This window comes from Rhyacophila brunnea, unplaced genomic scaffold (genome assembly GCF_057557595.1).
Source record: "Rhyacophila brunnea isolate RB1 unplaced genomic scaffold, BYU_Rbru_1.0 scaffold_17, whole genome shotgun sequence".
Taxonomy (NCBI): Eukaryota; Metazoa; Arthropoda; class Insecta; order Trichoptera; family Rhyacophilidae; genus Rhyacophila; species Rhyacophila brunnea.
This window is the reverse complement of record NW_028232827.1, coordinates 13024402-13047609: the sequence shown is the minus strand read 5'-3', so window position 1 is coordinate 13047609 and position 23208 is coordinate 13024402. Positions and strand designations below refer to the sequence as shown.

General features: G+C 29.8%; 1 protein-coding gene across 1 annotated transcript; it reads right to left on the bottom strand.

Annotated features, from left to right (window-relative positions):
• LOC147073702 (putative inorganic phosphate cotransporter) lies at positions 1-22247 on the bottom strand. The gene is made up of 11 exons (XM_085944424.1): positions 22039-22247; positions 18554-18687; positions 13688-13867; positions 12228-12366; positions 8208-8428; positions 5203-5352; positions 4865-4997; positions 3733-3857; positions 2920-3039; positions 1775-1910; positions 1-631 (listed from the first exon to the last, which is right to left on the bottom strand). The coding sequence occupies exons 1-11, from the start codon at positions 22094-22096 to the stop codon at positions 552-554; spliced, it is 1476 nt and encodes a 491-aa protein (XP_085800550.1). The 5' UTR covers positions 22097-22247; the 3' UTR covers positions 1-551.
• Positions 22248-23208: the final 961 nt, after the last annotated feature.

Sequence of the window (23208 nt, the reverse complement as noted above, 5' to 3'; positions counted from 1 at the left end):
AGATTCTAGTAGCATCCATTATTAGATGCCCATATAATACAGCTATGTAATGAACAAAAAAAAGTTATATTATAATCAAACACATTTTGTGTGATTCCGTAATACCATGAAAATTAAAAGATTCTTATAAAATTTTATTTATATATTATACAAATATATTCACGCGATTTTGTGATTTAAAAACTAAAGCAGATCCTCGGAACTGCAAAACTTATACATAATATTATTACCTGAGTATTTATTTTTAAATAATGAATAATATCGACTTGAAAATAATATTATGGGTAAACACTACCGATATACGAAAATTAAAATTAATTACAATCACAATTTTTTATAATCATGCTAACTTAGTTGTATTTTATTTTTAATCTATTTTATACTGCTAACGTAATACTATCGGAGCTTTAAGCTTTGATTAGTCTTTTATATATCAAAATAAAATTATATTTACACGTCATAGCTACTAGTCATAACGTATTATAATCGTATTATAATATAATACAAAGCTATTATGACTTCAGGTACATATTTTGAGCCTCACTAAATATTTATTTATTAATATTTTTGGATAGCATTGCTTCCTTTTCCACGATTTGCGGTTTCTTCTCTTTAATAACTACAGCCATTTCTGTAAGTAAAAAATAGGATCATTTAATTATTTTATCATTATGAGATATACATAATATAAGAGAATAAACCGTAGAATTCCTTTTGTTTTTTTTTCGACCATGTCCGATCCTAATAGGATCATATGGGCCTCCACAGAGTAGAAGTTTGTATTAACAGATTTTGTTTTGTTTTTACGAGAAATCGATGTCAGCCACTCGCTCAACCTATTAGGTCCATACCCTGACTCACACACAACTGAAAAACAATATGTGTACTCGCCAGACTCAGGATTCGAACCTGAGACCCACGGCGTGATAGTCCAACGCTTATGCCGCGCGGCCACCGTGGGTATAAATTTCTTATCGTATATATAAGAGGAAGAATGTGACAGTGGCGAAGATTGGAAATAGGCTGTGGAAATCCGACATAAATAGTGCAGACTAAACTTTGTCAGTAATACTTATTTGTTTTTATTGAACTAAGAATACAAATTCCGAATACGAATAAAAAAAATTAAGCCCCAAGCAAATCATAATAGATATTAGATGAAAAATATTCTCCTGTCTATAAAATAATATTTTATGGATAGATGAATATTTTATATCAATTATAGTTTCGTTAAAACAGAGCTTAATCGTATTTTAAAAATGATCTTTTGCAATGAAAACAAATAATAATTATAGCTGACAAAGTGTACATTATTTTTGTCGGATCTCTACAGCCTACCTCTATTCTTGTGATTTGGTTTAGGCAGGGTTTGATTGAATTTTAAAATCTAACCAATACTATCTGCAATTTGTATTCTTAGGTCAATGAAAACAAATACGTCTGACTGACAAAGTTTAATTTATACTATATATCTAGAATCTCCACAGCCTACATCCATCTTTCTCCAGTGCAATGTAGTTAATCTAATTTAATGCAAAGTCTCAATGGTTGTAAGTTTATTTGAAATGACATTTGTCGGTTTTCTAATATATGGCAATAGTTGGACATGATAATTGATTCATGATACAAATTTGAAATTATATAAAATTTCTGATTAAAGAAGTCAAAAAAACAAATTGTGTCTGTATATTATATGTTTATAAAAAACTACTTCATTGAAATCATTAAAACCGACTAATCTAATTATATGGAATATGGAGTAGAATCAACATACCTTCGTCGCCAAAGACGTCGTTAGGTTCATTCCACTGTTGTCTTTTTGACGTCGAGAAAATGATGTAGAATAAATTCGACAGGAAATAAACAGCGGCGGTCGTGAAGAAAACTGTTTGCCATTGTTTTGGGTTAGTCTGAAAAAAAATGAAAACACATAAAAAAACAATCCTTTATCTCATTAAAAGCAATCTTTGTATATTTTTATTATGGTGAATACCTAATTAAACAGAATATATATTTTTTATATAAGTAAATTTGTGTAAATCTAATTCAAATTGACAGATTTATTGAAGGTTATGTTTAATATTATAATTATTTGTGACATCTAATAACGGGATTACGAGCAGCGTTGACAACTTAGCGTTTTTCTTGCTAGATCTAGCACCTTCCAAAAAATTCATCTAGCTTATGGCGTTTTTATTAGCGTTTTTTTGACGCCTTCAAGTGATATAATGGTATCAGATGTTATAATTTAATGTGTGCGTAGGCATGTGGCATCGGATTCACGATTATCAAGGATTCCACTCTGGTATTACCTTATTATTACGTATCATTGGTTGTTAGATGAATTATTTATTTTTTGTCAATTTTTAAATGAGTTTCTGGGAAAGCATGGTGTGATTTTTATGAACTTTTTCTCGGTAGGTAAAATATGTATTGAAATTTTATTTTCACAAAATCTACCATTTTTTTCCTGCCATATACGAGTAGCATGTTTTTGTACCCCCGTCTGGCATGTTTTTGTCAACGACAGTTGGCAACACTGATTACGAGATATCCAATGAAATAATATGATTTACTGAACATTGTGAATAAAAAAAATACATTTAATCTATTTCAATAATTATGAGGTATTAATGAGAATTATTATTGACTGTATTGATTACAATTAAATAATAATAAAAGACGGATATGCAGTAAAATATTTTTTTTGATAAAATACAAAAATTATCGTCATAAAAGCTCAATTTTGAATAAATATATTTTTATACAATTGGGTGTTTGCGCTAATATAATTACGCTATTATACAATTGGGTGTTTGAAATCTAAATATTAATATGTAATATTCGAACTTCACGACACCCAACGCTTGAATATAAATTCTAATGGAATTTTCATTTTAAAAATTCAAAGTTTCTTACATTATCTGATACGATAAATCCGACAGTCAAGGGAGCAAGGCCTCCGACTGCGTTTGCTATGCAATTTGTTATTCCCATCAATGATCCGGCGAAGTTGGGCGACAAATCGATATGGTTCATCTGAAACAAAAACTCACTATTATTAACAATGCCGTTTACCTTAGTACAGTTAGTACCTATGTTACTATTACTAGATTTGAAAAAAAAGATATAGGACCTACTGATTAAAAAAAAAAAAACTGTTGGATAGTTACTTTTTTATACTATTTCCACAGTTTACCAGTCTACTACACTATGTTTCTCTAAGACCAACTATATTCCAATTGAATATGTTGTAAATATGAAACCGATTTTGGAATAAATAAATGAATTTTAAAAATAAGAAAAAATAGACTAACTAAGTTGCTCATGTTCATTAGACGAAAATGTAGTTTTAGAATGAAGGTAAACGATTGGTATCCGATAGCATAATGCATGCATCCTGGGATAATTACAGTATATTATAGGTAAATATAGTTTTTTACTAGGGACATAAAAATATATTGAACAAGATAACATTTTTGTTTGACAGTCGTTTCATAGATGGTACTATATAAATAATATGTTTTGAATTCCTAAATTGCCACTTATAATGAAAATGATGATAAATATCATTTATTATTGATCTTGTTACTTTGATATTTTTTCTATAGATGGCAATATAAATTTAATAATTATAATATGATCAAATTGCTAAATTAATTTCATACAATAACAAGTATTGAAGTAACACAGCTATCTACATTTAGTATAAATAATATTGTGAATAATTACCATGTATCCCATGTGCATTCCTGAGCTTAGGCCCACTGTGATTGTGATGATGCCAACAGCCAGCATCGGACTTCCGGATGGTACAAACGAAAGGACAATCACACCAATGGCTGGGCACCAAGTACCTGGCGAAAACAAATACCATTGTTACTATCATAGTAAATAACACCACGGGTATTCTCTTGTTTTATGGTTGTGGTCATAGAGAAGTATGTAGGTATTATTATGCACCCGAAGCCATTATTTATTTCGCTAAATTTAAGCAAATCACTTTGAATATTTGGATATTGATATATTCCACTTGCGTAAGTTTAGTAGACGTAGTTTTATAAATTATTAAGATATGGTCTACCTTGCTCACATGGTGTTTTGCCTTATTTCTTTTATGAGGTTGTATACATTTTACAACGTTTTTCTTAGCTTGTATTCTTATTTGTCCGGTACAAATCTTGCAATCGATTTTTAACTAACTTCCCGACTAGCTAGACATTTGAAACTTTTAGAATATATCAGAACACGTTGCCAATGCATTTTTTTAATACTTTTAGCCATCTTTAAGTAGAATTGAATTCGTTTTCAGTTAATTATGTTTTGTATGAAAAGTTATTTCGGAAGAAATCCGTAATCCAATCCACTATTATTGGTTGCTAGGGGTCTAGGGTCCTAGCAACAAAATTATTAATATATACGTGCGTTACTATGGAAATCAATATGAATGTCAAAATGACATTTCAGTATTATTTCTATCAAGTAAAAAAAAATTGATCGTTTAAGCTAGTCAAGAAGCTAGTCAAGTCAAGTTTATATGATTCAACACAAAATTTAAAAACGTTGTATATAAATAGTTCTTTTTATCTTGTAATTATTTCTTATAATGCTGTTTTTTGGTGATAATTATTATTTTTGAATTTCAATTCGATACCCTTCCCCTATATAGTCATAATAAAAACTATCACGGATAAAAAAAATTACCTACATTATAGATTCGTTCAATAACTATACTTTAATCTCTATTTTAATTTATTGCAGTCAGTTAGATGTATTATTTTGAATGATTACATAATCAATAAATAATAGAAACTATGAAGGTATTGCAGAAATATTATATTATGTATACCTAGAAAAGCCTTACCTATTGAGTTGAAGATTTTTCTTGTGACTGTGACAGAGAAAATTTTCTTGTTCACAATGAAATCAGAAAGAAAACTCATAGCGAAACCTCCAATCCACATAGCGGCGTATGGCAAAGCTGACAACACGCCACTCTGTGAAAAAAATGCAAAAGTAACATAATTAGTAACCCGTGATTGAAACTATTTTCTGTAAGAAAGAAAAACGTTTGTACACCTTTTGAAGAAAATTAATCAATGAAAATTTACGTTATAACAATTACATTTTGTGAAATGGTCCTGCTTCAATATTAAGCAAAGATGATAAATCTTTAAAATATTTTAAAGGCTATGCACTCACTTTTTTCATGTCAATCCCCAAAACGTGTTTCAAGTATCCAGGGGTCTCCACCAACAATGTCAAAAAGCCCCAATTGCATCCAACATGTCCTACGATCAACGCAAACAATGGAAGAGACGTTGCAAACGATTTCCATGGAGTTTTAAGAGGCTATAACAAAGGAAAAACATATAATTTAATTTTAAATTATAAATAAATTTTAGGTATTCGTTTAGAATTAGGATCAATTTAAAACAAATGCAAATTATTGTAATGTTGGTGTAGTTCTACTAAAGGCATCTAGTGGCGGAAAATATGAGACAAGTGATTAAATTGGTACAATTTCACAATAATTTACCCTCAAATAAATACGTACCGTACCAATCTGAAACATTGAAAACATTGAAAAGAATGAAAAAATTCAAAAATATACTTGCCAATACACAAATATATCCATACGTTGAAGGCTTCCATCTTATTATTACATATTATTATTTTTATCATTAAAATGAAGTTACTTACATAGCTCTCTCAAACGTAATATAAATATTTTTAAGTTGATAATCAATACGTACACGATAATGATTTTTGCAAAACATTAAAAATTTGAAAATAATAATTGAAAGTTAAGTTCTTTACAGCTAGACTAAATCAAATTTTAGATCCCTATACACAGTGACGCGTTTATTCCTTATCTTATGTCCATATATTTATGCGAGAAGTATACACTCGTAACTCACGCGCTATAAAGAAGCGTCACCAGCGTCACAGAGGCAGGCACACGCCACTGTGTGGTGAATTCGTATATATACTAATGGTGATTACTTTTATTGAATAAATACCGCTTTAAAGTGTATCAAAAACTTAAGCGCCACTTAGCCGCGCCGCCAAGTGGCATTTTTAAATGGTAATGTGGAAGGTGTCTTATATTATAGAATATTATGTCTTGCAGAATATGTGTGAAAAATACTGAGATTTTTGTTTTTATGATTAGCAATATTCGTGAGACAAAAATAATCGTTATTAATATTAGGTATTTAATTTAACAATAACGTGTTATATAACAGTGTATTATATTACAAGTTCATTGTCAAATTTGGAGGTAAAACGCTGTAGGTCATACTCAAATGGTCAAGGCTTTATATCGATGGTAAACATTACTTTGTGATTAATTCAATCAACTATGTTATACCTATAGTATAGCTACTTAAGAGTAACTCTATGTTTTAATTTATAAATATACTACCAAAAACAAAATTAATAATAATATGTATTAATAATACTAAATTTATAAATTAATATAAACATAACTAGCTTGCAACCGAATATTGTATTATACTAATTGAGAATTATAGAACATAATTGTCTGATTTATAATATTCTGATATTGTTAATTGAAGCGTCTAGTTTCAAAAGCCCCTACAACGAATTTATGTAGTTCTGAGAAAAATGAGAAAAACGATTTTAGGTAGTTTTGAGAAAAATGAGAAAAAATCATAACTTTTATATCTGTGAACTTTATGTATTTATTTTGTTACATTCTAATGAGTATTTTAGCTTTCCATTTTAGGGGTTTTTGAAAAGCACACCCAACCATTTTAGCGGGTTTTGAAATTTACCCTAATTTTTGATCATACGTATTGACGATTTTTGGCGTTTTTTAAAGCTTAATCTTTGGCCATCATATAGGTAACAAAAATATCCATTTAAATACATATCTAACTCAAAAATTTTCAAAAACCGTTTTAGGGGCTTTTGAAACTAGGCGCTTCAATTTCTGAATGGTTTATTGTACCTACAGGTTTGAACATATTGTTATCATTTAGTTTCAAAAGCTAAGTACATTCAAATCATACGAGATCACAACCATTCATAGACACTGGCTATTATTTTTTCCCCCAAAAATTATTGATTGAATGGAGGCGTAAAATATATTCGTACCGTTTCGTCTATATGACACTATTTTAGAATAAATAATATTTTCAAATTCGTCACATCTCAAATATAATAGAAAAAGCGAAGACTATAAATGTGTACGAAGTTAACAACTACTACTGACGTGAAAAATACAAAGACTGTTTCACAAAAGATAACATTCTGAATAATTGTGACGCCAACTGAATTGATATTAATAATAATAATAATAAAACGGAATCCAATTCAAAACTGTTGATGAAAATTTAAACGAGAAAAAAATGTTACTAATAAAAATATTAAATACTAATAAGGCTTCGGCCCCTGATTACCTTCTGCCTCCCGCCTCAACATTTTGCGAGAGCCCCTACCCCCCCCTTCGTTACAAACGCAAAACGATGATGTATACTAGGGTATTGTTTAAGTTCCATTATCTAACAAAGTAGATCGACAATAATTGTCTACAAAATAATAATACAATTAGCAAAAAAAAATAAGAATATTTTATGTAAGTACCGGACCGCCCTCTAATTTTAATAGTTTGTAGTTCCACCGTATTAGCTAATTTAATTTTCTTTGTAACTGTCTAAAGTATCTGAGTATACGGGAAGTAGGAAAATTTCGAGTATGACAAAGAAACTGTGTTAAAAAATGTTTCACTTTTTTTTGCTGAGACCGTTGCAAATTTTTTAATATTTTATATTACATAAATTTACCTAATGCAATACGCGTTATTATTTTTTTTCAATTTCAATCAATTTTTATACTCTTAATATTTTTCGAAAAGTAGTTTCGACAAATAAATAATGTTAAATTTCGAATACTATTGTTACTACCATAGATACTTCCAATATAGACGTTTGTGGCAGAAAAAGGTGAAAAATAATAGGTCACTTGCCCTGGTACATATTATTGTAATTACTTATTATAAACAAACAAGATATTGATATATTATTTCATCGAGCCAACAGTTTTTGATATCATCATGGTTTCTGTCACAGAAAAGCAATATAATAAATTACCTCCATAGTATATTATACAAATAATTTAATATTTTGATAAAATATACTTGATCAACGATTAATAAATAAATAACAAAAAAATTCACAAACCTCTCTTTCTTCAATATGTCCCAAAGATGATTCAATGAAGAACTTCTCTTCTACGGTGATAGACTTGGAAGAAGCTGGAGAGTTCGCTCCATACCACAACCAGATAAATCCGGTGATCAGACCCAATGTTCCGATCACGTAGAACGTAAAAGGCCAGCCGTATGAAGTTGAGGCCAGAATGCTGGACAAAGGCATGCCAACAACTGTGCCGAATTGAGTTCCTGAAATAAAAATAAAACCATTATAATATTATTATTTTTATCTAAAATATGACAAATCTAAGCAAACTCAAATAGCTTACCGATATTCTAACATTGACACCTCGTATTTTACATTCAACATATTTGACAGAGGGGAGTTAAAATGTTATATAAAAACTATTAACTGAAATTGAAAAAAAAACTAAAAAATTACGTTTAGTGGAAAATTAATATTTTTTCTCTTTTAAGGTAGCTGTATTTTATAACATTTTAATTCGCCTTATCAAAAATATAGAATGTCTGATATGAGGTGTCAATATTAGACCATCATTATGTAGTTTTTGTAATTATATACTTAAAATGCCAAAATGCAAAACCCGAGTTGCGAAAAAACGATTCAAGTAGAATAGAACAAATTTATAATAATTACAATTTAAATAACTTTTTATTTGCATCAAAAATATCGTCGATTTTTTTAATGATTCACCGATTATGTCTTCGTATTAATACTTATTCAATAATCTGTTGCTAAGTTGTTTAAAAATGAATAACTTTGAATAATATAATATGTAAAATGAGATTAAGTAGGAAATGTAGTAAACTAACATGTTCTCAAAGTTGCTTGATATTGCATATCAAATTTAATCTGGGTAAGTACCTACCTAATAATTGAACATTTGAATTTAAACCAGACGCGCCCCGTTTATCGTGCAAAATGTGCATTGAATGAGGGCGGCTGAATAATTCATTTATTTTTCATTTGATACGAAGGTGGGTGTGCTTCTAGAAATGATTGATTTACGATTCATACCTACAATTAAATACAACACTAAAAAACTACCTTTAACCAGTAGATCAATATTACTTGCGGTATCTAGTGACAAAATACAAAGCATGCAATCTTAATTTATATTTTAAAGTATTTTAATAAATGTTTATGTCAGTTTATAGTTATTTTTTTTATTATTAAAATTTAGTTTTATAAGTCTCCGTAAATTATGCATACATTTTTGAATAATTCATAGTTTTAATGTATGTCATAAACTTGAAAAAATGCATATTAAAAGGAACAAAAATTAGACAAACAACGATACATTTTGAAGTGATTTTGACAAGAGTTTACTAAAACTGATACAACTTGTTTAATTTCAATATTTTTTTTAAATATGTTTATTTATAGAAACAGATAAATTAATAATTGTCTTTTAAATTATGTAGGTAATTTTGAAGGGTTTTAAGAAATATATCGGTACAAGTCTGTTTACTGGAAGCCAGGCGGAAACAGTGGTAATCTTCATGGATTCAAGAATGATAACCTAAGCTTACCTAACAAATATTCTAGTATATCGGTTATTTTCAAAATTTGTTTGACGCTGTCATCCAATAAACAGACAAGAACCAATTATATATATGTTACGCCGAATGTGCGAAATTGAATATTACATGAAATGGACAAAATTTTGCCTAAATCATGAAAAATGCAAGCAAGTAAATGTATCAAATGCTCATGCATTGGTCAAAATGTACTTATATTATCTATGGTCAAAATAGATGATCGCGCTCCGGTGGTGTTTTTTGCAACTAATCAAACTAAACAAATGTGTCAAATGTCGTCCTACAATGACGTTCATATCCATTTACTATGCGCAAAAAAAATCTAGAACTATAATATGATAACGGAAAAATTTTATTGAAAAGTATTTTCGCGATTTGATTCGTGCTTGGGTATCAAACGTGCAATGGTCGATTGAATGTTTGTGATAGTTTGTTGACACTTGATAGCTAACCTCAAAATGGACATTCAGTTGAACAATTTAATTCAGTATTACAAAACCTAACCTAACCTAATAATAATAATATTATATTATGTCCAATTATAACTAATAAAACCATCCGTATTAAATTTACTTTTTCTTCTGTCATGTTAACAGTTCAAGAATTCCATACCTTGGCGAATTCATGTACTCAGCAGAAAATTTACCTAATTCATGAATAAGGCTGTGGCTTGACTATTACATGAATTAGCCAAAATTTTGCGCATTTCATGTAATAGTTAATTTCGCACATTCGGTGTAACATATATATCAAAATTTAAAAAAAAAAAAAACAATGACAAACGGTGCTTAAATTGACACCGATTGTCCAGAACCAATTGGTCAACAGCGGCGTCAAATCAGCGCCGATTGTCTCCAAATTTTTTTTTTTACAAAATAATATAAGTATAGCGCTCTAAAATGTGTGTATTATAATTTGAGGTGTGTGGTTTTTTTATATTATTCACAGGGGCGGCTAAGTATCTCAGAGTGGGCCTAGTTAAGGTAACAATTTTACTGTTATAAACAGAGGTCGCATTATAAATGAATAAAATTGTTATTACGAGAATAATAATTGTTTTTATTACGAGAGTGATATAACTGTCGATCAGTTAGTTATAGTAATTTATAATATTATTGGATGTTATCAAAGCCAAGGTCTGTATACAATCCATACGCAAGGTTAATATGTTACATACTCGGAACTACTGGAATAGTAATACTGTCAGAAAAAAACAATATTATTTGTCTACATGTGTCTTATACGACAACATTTGAATAAACAAAATTGTATGGAAACTATCGGCCCGATTCATAAATGATAGGAAATCGTTTAAGCTTAATTCTTTATTATTTTTAATAAAGAAAACCATTAAAAATATAAGTTACTACAAGCAAGTGATTAAATACGTATTATTATATTTAAACTAAGCAAAACATTGCTTTAAAATAAATGATATACGAATATATTGAATAAATGGAAAATAGCTATCACGTTGGCGAAGTGCTGATGATAATTCTAATTGGCTTCTATGGATATACATAGTAAATAAATAGATGGAGTGTATAATATTATACCGAAATACTATGAAATAATTGCCTATGAAATTTAAGCTAATCCGATAATGGTGGATGCGTCACACTGCCATGCCAGTCAATACAATCGATATACTAAAACGACGTATTGTCAATCGATTTATATGTGCCGTGCTTGTCGGGTTCAATATATACTTTTCAGCCATCTCCAAATAGGTCTGATGGTTTCTGTTATTTTTTACTTTGTGGATTATTTTCGTATAAATTACCGTAGGTACATAATAATAATTTTCCTTCTATTAATAGTGTTTCAGCAAAATTAATATAGATGGCAATCAGTAGTTAGTCGTGGTTATAATTTATCATATATTTTGTTCTAAATTTAAATAAATAGTTTTCATGATTTTTAAACTTGATGTACAGTCCTACAAACTTATCTAAAGAACGGTCAAAATGGTACTACGAACTACCATATGGACGCCATATTGGAAACGTCAGATTTCAGAGTCTTGATTGGGTAGTTTTCGAATGTGGCTCCCCCATCCATTCTTTAGATAAGTTTGTAAGTATATACTTATAAATGACAAATGTACTTATGAATTAATCAAAGATGTAGGTATATTCGTTCTTTCAACTGTAACCATGGTAATAGTTTTAATGACTTTTGTCAATATACAAAAATTCAATAATTGCAAATCACAAAATAAAATAATAGTCGTCAATTTTTTCCTCTCATTAGCGTGATCGGTTAACCTCTGCAAAAAATGCCTTTTCAAGTGTAAATGTTTAGTTTATATAAAAAATATGAACGTCCTTTTTAATCGTAATTGGTACTAATATAAAAATATCATACCTACACTAATTAGTTTGACGAAACTAATACAAAATAAGTACATGAAATGAATATTTTATACTTGGATTTTTTTTTGTTTTAATTTATTAATATTGGTAATAAAATAAAATCTTCTTACCTATGACCATAAAGTTGCTTAGTCTGCTGCGTTCATGATTGGGTATCCATTTGCTGACCAGAGTCTGGATTCCAGGGAACAAAGCTGCCTGAGAAAGACCTTGGAGGACCCTCACAGCGCAAGCCCCTTGCCATCCACCCTAGAATAAAATAAAATATTCTCAATGGTGATACTAAATTTATCGAAACATAAATTCGGTTAACTAATGAAAAATTTACCGCAAATAATAAAAAAAATGGCATTGATTTGATTACCTTGTAAATTATTCTACATTTTGTATTGTCAAATCTAAAAATACCTGTCAAATATTGCTTGAGTTATACGTTATAATATTTAGATGTCATATTTTAAAGACTCTGATTTAATTCCGAAGTTCATTACCAATTTTATTACAAAGAATATTATATGATTGTATAATTTAAGCAAAGTAAGTCATATGATTTAATAATATATTACGTACCAAAATCATAATCTAAATGTATTTGATACTATAAAGTTTATTATAAATGAACATTATTAGTATTATTGCTCTAACTGTATGTAGATTGCGGACAATGTTCAAAGTAGAATTAATGTATTTTCGACTTTTGTCTTGCTCAAAAAAACAACCTTTTGAATTATAATCAGTATGTTTCCCAGCAGTATTTCACAACACGACAACACCTAATTATTATGCACTACGAAGGTATGTTACCTTAATGCATATTTTAGAAACAATTCTGTCACATTGTTCTGGCAAGACGATCAGAATGCAATTTAAACCAAAGAGTTTAACTACAATAAGTGTGATACGAGCAATGAAATTTTAATATTGAAATATTTAAGGCTATATACTTCAGCTGAGGCATGGTCTAAAAAGATCGTGACTAGGCGATGCGCGGATTGCGGGTCGCGGGTGCAAATGACGCAAGCCGAACGAAATATAATTTGTCATAAAAGTTCAACATGCGTCCTTTTTATGTTATGTTTATTAATAAATTCGTAATAATAATAGTATATTCATTGACATGTTTTCTTTTTCAAGTACATGCGGAACGATTTTTAGTCATCTTTACACGATTTAAGAATATTTTCATCTGACTCCATCACAAATGAAATTGACGTGCGAGCAGGTCGACTATCCGTCTCCGAATGGCAACGCGCCGCAAAATTTCGTTCCACATAGTGCTGAAAATTATTTGCCGTTTCATTTATATATGCTCTTAATGGTTTAAAACATTTTTTTAGATGGGTAACTAATTTTCAAAAATTAAATGCGAACGATAAAATGAAAGCTTGAATCCGCAGTTCAAAATAAATGAATGTTTCTGTGATTGCTTCATGACTACTATTACTACATTATTGTTTATGGTATAGTATGGGCATGTTGTGTATATATATTTAAATGTTCAATATAGGCTTCAATTGATATTAAACAAGTCCATTTTTCTTTGCGTAAAACACATTAAGATAATAATTACCAGATGAACCATCCATGGTGTGAGTAAGCTGAGGATGCCATTGACAATCATCGCCATGCCGAATAAAGGCTTCGGTCCGTATCGATTCGCCAATTGTCCGGCCGGAATCTGCATGATCGTGTATCCCCAGAAGAATGCACTCAGGATAATGCCTTGGGTCTTCTTTGGCCAGTCAAAAACCTGAAACGATAAAAATATTCGCATATTATTGAGATGTCTGTGATTTAATATTAGTCCAAATGAAAGATAGGCTTGAATTTAATAAACATTTGCTAGCGGCGAAACTTTTTTATTTTGAACATTTTGAAGGGTACACAGGGTTAATTTTCCTGAGAATGATTTTAAAATGACCCTAGAATCATATGACTTTTTGGATAAATTTAAACTTAAACACGAATTATCAGTTATTTACAATAGGGACGATTTTAGAAACGCGGATGGTGCTATAGCTATTTTACAATTGTTTTATAATAATAATTTAATGACATCATTTTCCCAATGTACTAAACTTTTAAAAATCATTTGTACTATTCCGATGACATCTGTGGAAAGTGAAAGGTGTTTTTCAACCCTTAAAAGAATTAAATCGTTCTTAAGAAATACCATGAACCAGGACAGACTTAATTGTCTATCTGTGTTAAGCATCGAGAAAAAACTTTTACAATCAGTTCCAGACTTTAATGAGAAAGTGATTGAGGTGTTCGCTAAGCAGAAACAACGCCGAATTGATCTTCTTTTTAAATAAGGTAAGAAAGTTTTTAGTGCACCCCCTATGAAAGCAATTTTGGTAACCACCGGCCGCCACTGTAGGGTGACATTTAAATAATAGGTATCAATATAAGCTGACTGTCACCATAATCATCATCAAGAGTGCGGTAACCCAGGATGGATCATGCATTACTTCAACAATGCTCTCCGCGTATCCAATATGGCATATTTCCAATTTACTACCAAAGGTACTACCCCAAGCATGGCCCCCACATCCTATCTCTAAGGTTAAAGGCAGTCTAATGCTCTACAGTGGCGTTTTCCAAATGGTATTCGAGGTCAAAGAAAATTCAATGCAAATTTTTTAACACACAACAACCAAAAATTGCGTCGCACAACTATATATTTTTAAATGGGAATAAATTCGAAGTAAAATAGCGCCGCAAGCGACTTTTCTTACTACTTATTAGAGCAGCACTCGAAATGGAAAATTTTACGAACCGGAGCGCTCGGTAATTTTATGAAAATGTTTTCTAATTTTATCTGTTTTATAAAAAATAAGAAAAATAAGTGTGTGATTTTTTGTTATATTATGGCCATTCTAGCTCAAATGGTAAAATTATTTTTTCCATGAGACGGAACGACAATGTTGCCGATTTTACGACCCGGAATGGCGCTCCGGTGCGTTCCGGTCCATTTCGAGCCCTGTATTAGAGCAAATTTAAGATGTGTGTTTATCTCATTTGTCTGGTGGACCCACATGCCGGGCACCTAGGCAACAACCCTGTCAGCCCCCCCCCCCCTTTTTGGGTGCCATGACCCCAGCATTCATGCAATTTATTATTGGTGCGTTTGGTGCAATTTGGTGCAATTTGGTGCAATTTATTATCTATCCGCGATCTATATGACGATACAATTAATATGAAAACTGATGGTAGAAATCATTAATTTTATTTTATTTATTAATACTAATATACATATGATACGTAATGCGCTCTACTTTAGGTGGATTTATCTGTGGTAACAATAGTGGTAACTGAAGATCCTTAAAATGTGGTCAATTTCATTTTTTCGTTATTATTTAATTTATATAGGTAACCTTGATAAGGAATGCTAATATTGTCACTTCCCATTCTTTGTATATTCTATTACTAAATACGAATTAAAAATTGACGTATGCTAACAGAATTTTATTACCCGAAATAAACACTGTACGCAGAATACTCAAACACTTGTTCCGTTTTTTTTTTTGCTTACAACACACAAAATATGATTCAACTCTTTATATTGATTGGCGCCGGTCATTTAAAAACAGAAAGAATGAGTTTACGAATAACAAGTATTTTTGTTTTTTGCAAAGTAGAAAACTACACCTAACTGCTGAATAAAAATACTATAATTAATTTTATGGTATCCTAAGTTTACATTAATGCGCACAGCTCTACTGCGCAGTATACCAATAGATAAAAAATGATATATTTTATAATAAAAAGTCGTTGGCAGATCTATAAAACAAATGAAAATAATTATATTATCATTTTCATTCAATACACACGAATGTAAGATGAAAAATTGCTCTAAATAGTTCAGTGTTGATTCAATTGGTTAGGTGCTTCAATATTAAGTATTTAGATTGTTTGTCAGACGCCGTTCGATGACCGTTCCAGCTCATTTATAAATATGTTTAGTTTCTCAATATTTTTTTTCATTTATCCCGTCCTTCGTATTATTGAAATGCGATTAATGGATATAAGTGTGTAAAACTAAATAACTCTAAAATAGATCAACAGATTACGATAAACCCGTTCGCACATCCAAACCGCAACTCGACAACTTTATATATGTATAGGTATAATATAACATAGTTGACAGTCGTTTTGTGATAAGTATATTATAATAAAATAAGTAAATATTTTTTTTCAGACATTAAATTTAAAACGAATTAGCAGTGACGCGTCATTCTCGTCTCTTTCATCTTATTTTCATATTATACATCCCATATGATGAAACGTACAGAAATATGCCGCATCTACGATAATTATTACGTATTACTAAAGTCTGTCTTCTATAAGCTGGCGTGCCGGTATCCCCCCCGCTTCAGCATCCATCTCGTTCCCTCCCATTGAAAACTTGCAACAGTTGAACGCGATGGCACAATGCTTTCCGTGTGATGTGTACGCCAGTTTATAGAATACTGACTGTAAGCATATGTGTACTGTATTTAATGTGTGCAAAGTATGTGAAGCATCTGTTGAAAGATTTCCGGAAATATATTGAACCCAAATTTATTTTATCGGATTTTATTGGTTGTGAACTAGATTTATTATGCGATGTTATATACGACAGTCGACGAGTCCGACTTCTGAAATGGGCCGGCCATGTGATATATAATATATTATAATATATGAAAAAAGTACCAACAAAGTGCCTTACGTTTAATGGACCACCACAACGTCGGTGACTTCGATCGCTAGAAATGATCAACTCGAGAAGGAGAGCGGAGGAACTAGGCAGAGTGCCAAGGTCCAGAGAAGATGAAGAATAATTTGTAGTAGATATATAATAAAAAATACAGAAGTTGTAATTCTGCATAAAGCTTATTGCGTTTAGGCCATTCGCATTATTGCATTATGCAATACGTATATTGTAATCGTAATATTATTATTGAACAGTGTTTGATAATAAAAGCTACATAAACATACAATAAACATGCGATTTGGAATGTCATTAAAATTCTATGCTATAATATTCACCGTAATATATATTTCAATGAAAAAAGTATTATTAAACAGATCATTTTTTTTTTAAATTTAATAGTCGTCTAAATAAAATAAACACACACTAGCCTTAAAGCTACTACTAACCTATGATTTATCAGTAATTTTTATTGATATGTCTAGTCGATATAGACATAGGAGTAAATAATTTTTACGACTTGATTGGAAATTAAAAAAATAACATGCTTGTTATTCAGTAACTCTTCAATTAAATAAATAACAATATGATTATTTTTGTTTATTTTTTATTGTAGGTATTTCCTCACTCACAATGGGCTTCGCCCAATGCCTACTATATTCAGGCCGCGGCAGGAAACTGTGAATTTCAATCGTAGAAGTTGTTGCTTCTACATACTTCGCATGATGATTATTTCATATTATTGAATAAAACGTAATTTAGTGCCACGGCTTGACAATAGATGGCCTTGATCTCGCCCAATAGGATATTTTGAATAAACCAATTATCATTAATAATCGTTAAAACCTAAAATTTAATAAGTCTAATAAAAATAAAATAATTATTATATTTTTATTTATTCATTTTTTTGTTCATTATTTTATCTAAATAAAATTAAAAAAAATATATTGTGTAATAAAAAGTGTGTTACATATTTATTTAATTATAAAGTTCTTCAAATTCAACATGCAACAGTATAAATAATATGGATTGGATTTACTGTTTTTTTATTATCTTTTTTTTCCGGATTTTACGTATTATCCAGGCCATAACAAGAAAATTCACGTGTTACCACGTATTATCGTGCAAATTGCAAGATGGCATGCATGGATCAAAAAAGTCATCAGCTTCTAAATTTTCACGCGACAGTTTCAATTAGTGCGATATCTGTGCCTGCGTAGTAGAACAATTGTGGCAAACCTGCCGGAAAAATACTAACTACACCACGCAAAGCATTCTGACGTTTAGTTATTTTCACAACCGGTCAAATAGTAACATAAAATAACAACAGCGCGTCTCACTTACGTTAAAAGAATGAGATTGACGTGACAGTCAGCTTTACGTGTAAACAGTTATTATCGCGATCGTTTAATTTGCACCCTATTGATACAAGTAAATCCATACACGTGTACTACAGGTGTTATAACTAATTAATATATATTAAAAAAATGTCATACATATTATTTATGTAAGTATGTAAATATTTTATCATATATTAAAAATATTAAATTCACTGAGTTTCCAATACTTGCTATAGATAGGTAGAGGTTATATTCTGGTTTTGTTACCTACTTCTAAGTGTTTTTGAAGTTATATTTACAATTATTTTTAATTAGATAAGTTCGTCCAAACATCTTCATTAACTTTAATTTGCTCGATTTTTTTTTGTAAAGTTTAAATATGTATAAATGAATTAGTATTTACCTCATTGTGGTGAGTGCTGTTGTGGTCAGTCATAGCAATCATGGCGACGTTCATGTCCACTCTCATGATGTAACCAACGGAGACACATACAAAGACCAGGAAAACCTGGACATGCCGCATGCCAAAACCATAATCTGGAAACAAAATAAAAAAAGATAATTTATTTCGCTCATTATATTTTAAAGTACCTATGTTAAAACTACTATTTCATTTTTACTATTCTGCAGTAACGGTCAATATGGATTCAAATTTGCTCCTCACAAAATCATGGTGTTTTTTCTCCATATGTATTTGATCCAACATAATATGAACCCAATGGGTTATGGGCATTGGGCATATTACTACAAACCAAAAATAATCTGTTAATTCAACGTCTACTCTGTGGAAGTCCATATTATTTTACCACGTTTTTATTAGCTCGTATTCTTGTTTGTCCGGTACAGATGTTTTCTTGTGTGTACAGTACATTTTTTTTCTTGTTTGTCCAAGATTTGTATTGGACGATTGAAGATTTTTAACTTACTTCCCAACTAGCTAGACATTTTAAACTTTTAGAATATATCAGAACACGACGACAATCCATTTTTTTAATACTTTTAGCCATTTTTAAGCAGAATTGAATTCATTTTCAGTTAATTCTGTTTTGTATGGAAAGTTATTATTGTTGGTTGCTAAGGGGGTCCTATCAACTAAATTATTAATATATACGTGCTACAGAAACAAATAGGAAATGTCAAAATGACATTTCAGTATTTTATGATATTTATTCGGTATTTCTATCAAGTACTATAAAAAGTTTTTATAAATAAATAGAATTGTCAAGTTTATATGATTCAACAGAAAATTTAAAAACGTGGTATATAAAAAGTTCTTTTTATCTTGTAATTATTTGTATTTAAAATTACGATAATCAAAGTTTTTTTTATCATATCCGATCCTGAGAAGATCATATGGGCCTACACAGTGCAGATATTGTATTAACAGATTTTTAATTTTTACGAGAAATGGATGTTAGTAACTTTCTCAAATATTAGATCCATCAAAGAAAATTAGGTGATGAAAATACTTTATACTAGAGCGCCGCCCCTATAGTATACGTAATGAGTGCAATGCAAAAGTACGGCCAAATTAAGAGGCGACTGTAATATTTATATAATTTTACATAATATACAAAGTTAATGATTCTTCTTATGGCATGCATATAGGCTACAAAATTAAAAATAGAAAAGTTTAATTATTGGAGTGCGCGACATTAATGATTGGTTATTTAGGTACGGTTATTATTAGACAAAGGATGACCTTTTATGGCGGTCCTGACATAAATGTACTTATATTAAAAGCTAAATAGGTATTTACTCTGATATTAAATTATAAAATTAGTTATCATATTAATTGGTTATTAATATTAAGACCTGTTTTTAAAATATGCGAACATTTTTTTGAATTGTGTTAAACTTAAATGGCAGTATTTATTATCGAATAATACTTGTATTTATTAATGTTTTTATGAATTATTGTAATAAGTAACTAATGAAAAAACATCTACTTTTATAGTTTGACAATTGAATAATTTTAATATATTTTATTCGAATAAGTTTTTTTAATTATTGACGATATGAATGTACATTTAATTATTTTCATTAATTTTAATTTATAATATTCTTAGTTGACTCTTGATTTGCTGAAGTTGCGTTAACCGGGTAGTGGATTAACCGTAATTAAAAAAACATAAACAAACGATCAAAGTCGAATTATACGGTAAGAAAAACACTTCTTGTATGTTCATCTATTGAACGAGTAGTGCTCAGGAATTCGCTGATGTTAATATTATATTTTTACGGGTGGTTCATTTCCTGTCATTACAATACCATGACACTCTCGCACACACTTTAGCAGAATGGGTCAACAATATAAGTGCTAGCTTTTTAATGTATGCAGTTGAGTTAACTGCATGTGTATTATACAATACAATGCGCAGACAGATGCGTATGCGTTAGCAACACTTTAACAATTATGACTTTTATTGTTTTTCAATTAAATAGATAAACTTTATTATTTACATAAGTATAGTTCCTTTATTTTTCGTTGCAATCATTGATTAATAAGTCAATGGCACGATAATAATCCGCAAACATTCGACACGTGCATTTAAATTAGGTACTTAAGTATAATTAGATTAGATATTAAATATGTAGTCTTGAATATTTTTAGTATTTATTTCAACTAACCAGGATATAATTAGGTATCTGAGAAATAGTACATTCATTCTATAGTGGTAAGCCCAGAGTTAACTACTGTAGTGACGTTTAACAAAACGCAGTTAAAACTACTCATAAAATTTTAATGTTTAATTTATACCACTGTCAATGAATTATTACGAATTTTATCATAATCTTATGGAAATTAATTCCTAATGCGTCAGTATAATATTTGTTTTATATTTGTAACCATTACTAACTCAAGAGAAATCTTTTATATATCAACTTCTTAATAATTTATATTCCAGCGACTTGCATATATTGAACCGGTCAGAATTTAATTATACCAAATAGTAAACAAGACATTTAACAGTGCAAGATGTAATTAAGTTATATATACAGATACAGTTTATCTATTCAGGTCAATAAACAATTTAATAACTGTTATATTTTAGTCACTAAACTATATGTAATTAAAAGTGTTCAAATTCTGTTATAATTATTACTGCAGTGCTAATCGTTCTTAACAGAGTAATCAGTTATAATTATATAATGTATGGATCAACATATTTTTGTTACATTATACGATCTTGATTTTATTAACATTCTAAGTAAACTGCAATATAAAATTCAGTTTTCGTAGTAAATTATTATTGTTTTTTTTTTATATATTATGTTACATATTTACGGCCTTGTCTCAATGTTAATGAAAATCTTTAAAGATGTGTATGTTTTACATTCGCAAAATTATAAAAAGACCAGACGATATTACTATCGCTGTATTTGTCACACTCAATGTCGGTTTATTGCACAAGCAATTATTTCGCGTGGGAGCTAAATAAATCTATAACTACCACTAAATGTGACGCGTGTATAATAAAAATATAAAAGCTTTAATTATTCAAGTTTTACATTACACTGATTTTGAAAATTTTCAAGTAAATTATTATTCAAAAAATGCACATCAAATTTATATTGCGCTCTGAATACATTATTATTATTATTATTGAATATCTCCCCAAGTATCTACGATACTATCTATTCGATTACCACGAAAATTACACAGTTATTTATAAACAATAAGTTTTATATTTTGTCATATTGAAAATATGTTGTTATATTCAAGTAAACAGTTGAATAAGCTACAGTTAGTTATTGATAACATAATAGTAAAATATAGATATCTGAAAACATACATAACACAGTAACAAATTTAATATTATTCAACAAACAATAAAAATAGCATTATACAATAAAAATTTGATAAAATATTAACTTTCAAAATACCTTTAACTGGTTTTTCCACAGAACTGTAGTCACATGAAAACTTCTCGTTTACAGTCATTTTAATATAGAAATTTAGTCACCTATTTATAAAATTTATTAATTATTTTTTGATACTTTAGCGAATGTCAGTGTCAAAGACAACTAAGTATAGTTTGTTTATTCACAAGTGCAAATAATACTCTTCACTTGAAGCCGGTTGCAGAGTGAGTAACAGAAATTCGAGGAGTCCTCTCTTTTATGAATTGTATGGTTCAACAACATTATCAATTTCACTCACATGTATGTATACACATAGAGGCCTTCTCAAACTTGGTGCCATTCATGAGAACACCTTTACACACCGGCAATTGACCTATACATCGGCGACGTATCAAACGGAAAGATTGTATTGGTGTGTGAATTCAAGATCAGTTCTTCTTAAAATGTTATTTTTATTTATTAAAAATTATTTTATAACATAGAAACTCAATATTTACATAATACAAGAAAAAATTATAATATATTTAAAATTTTATATATTATTAGATCATCATAAACATGGGTCAATCCACTACTGGATAAAGGCCTCCAGTAATGTCATCCACTCTTCGCTGCCATGTATATCTACCAAGCTTTATGAGTTCATATATCCAACTAGTTTTAGGCGTCCCTGTGGTCTTTCAATGCTCTTTGGCTACCACTACATTATAAAATTCATTCAGAGGTTAACCACTAGCCGAGTGATATTTCCAGCCTATTGCCATTTCATCTGCTTACTTCTAACACAGCCTGTACTCTTGTCTGGTTATCTATCAATTTTGTGGTCTTTTCGTGCTATGCCCTACATGCAGAGTATATGTTTTACTCATATATGTGAGCACTAGTAGCACACATCGATTGGTAAGACACAATTGGAGGTCAATTTTGATGCACTTTATTCCATTGTCGTTATATATTATATTAATATTTACTTCAATATTAAAAATGTCCTTCCATCTGGAGTTATCCTGAGCTGATCTAGTTTATTCAACAATTATTTTTTCATTCGTTTTCTTTCTGGTATCTTTCCATCTGACACCGATGATCCTCTCACTCTCCATTCTGTTAGGACTTTTTTTCTAGAAATGTTTAATAAATTTGAAGAACGTATAGATCACACTGACGTGAATGACCGTCTACAAAATTCGGAGC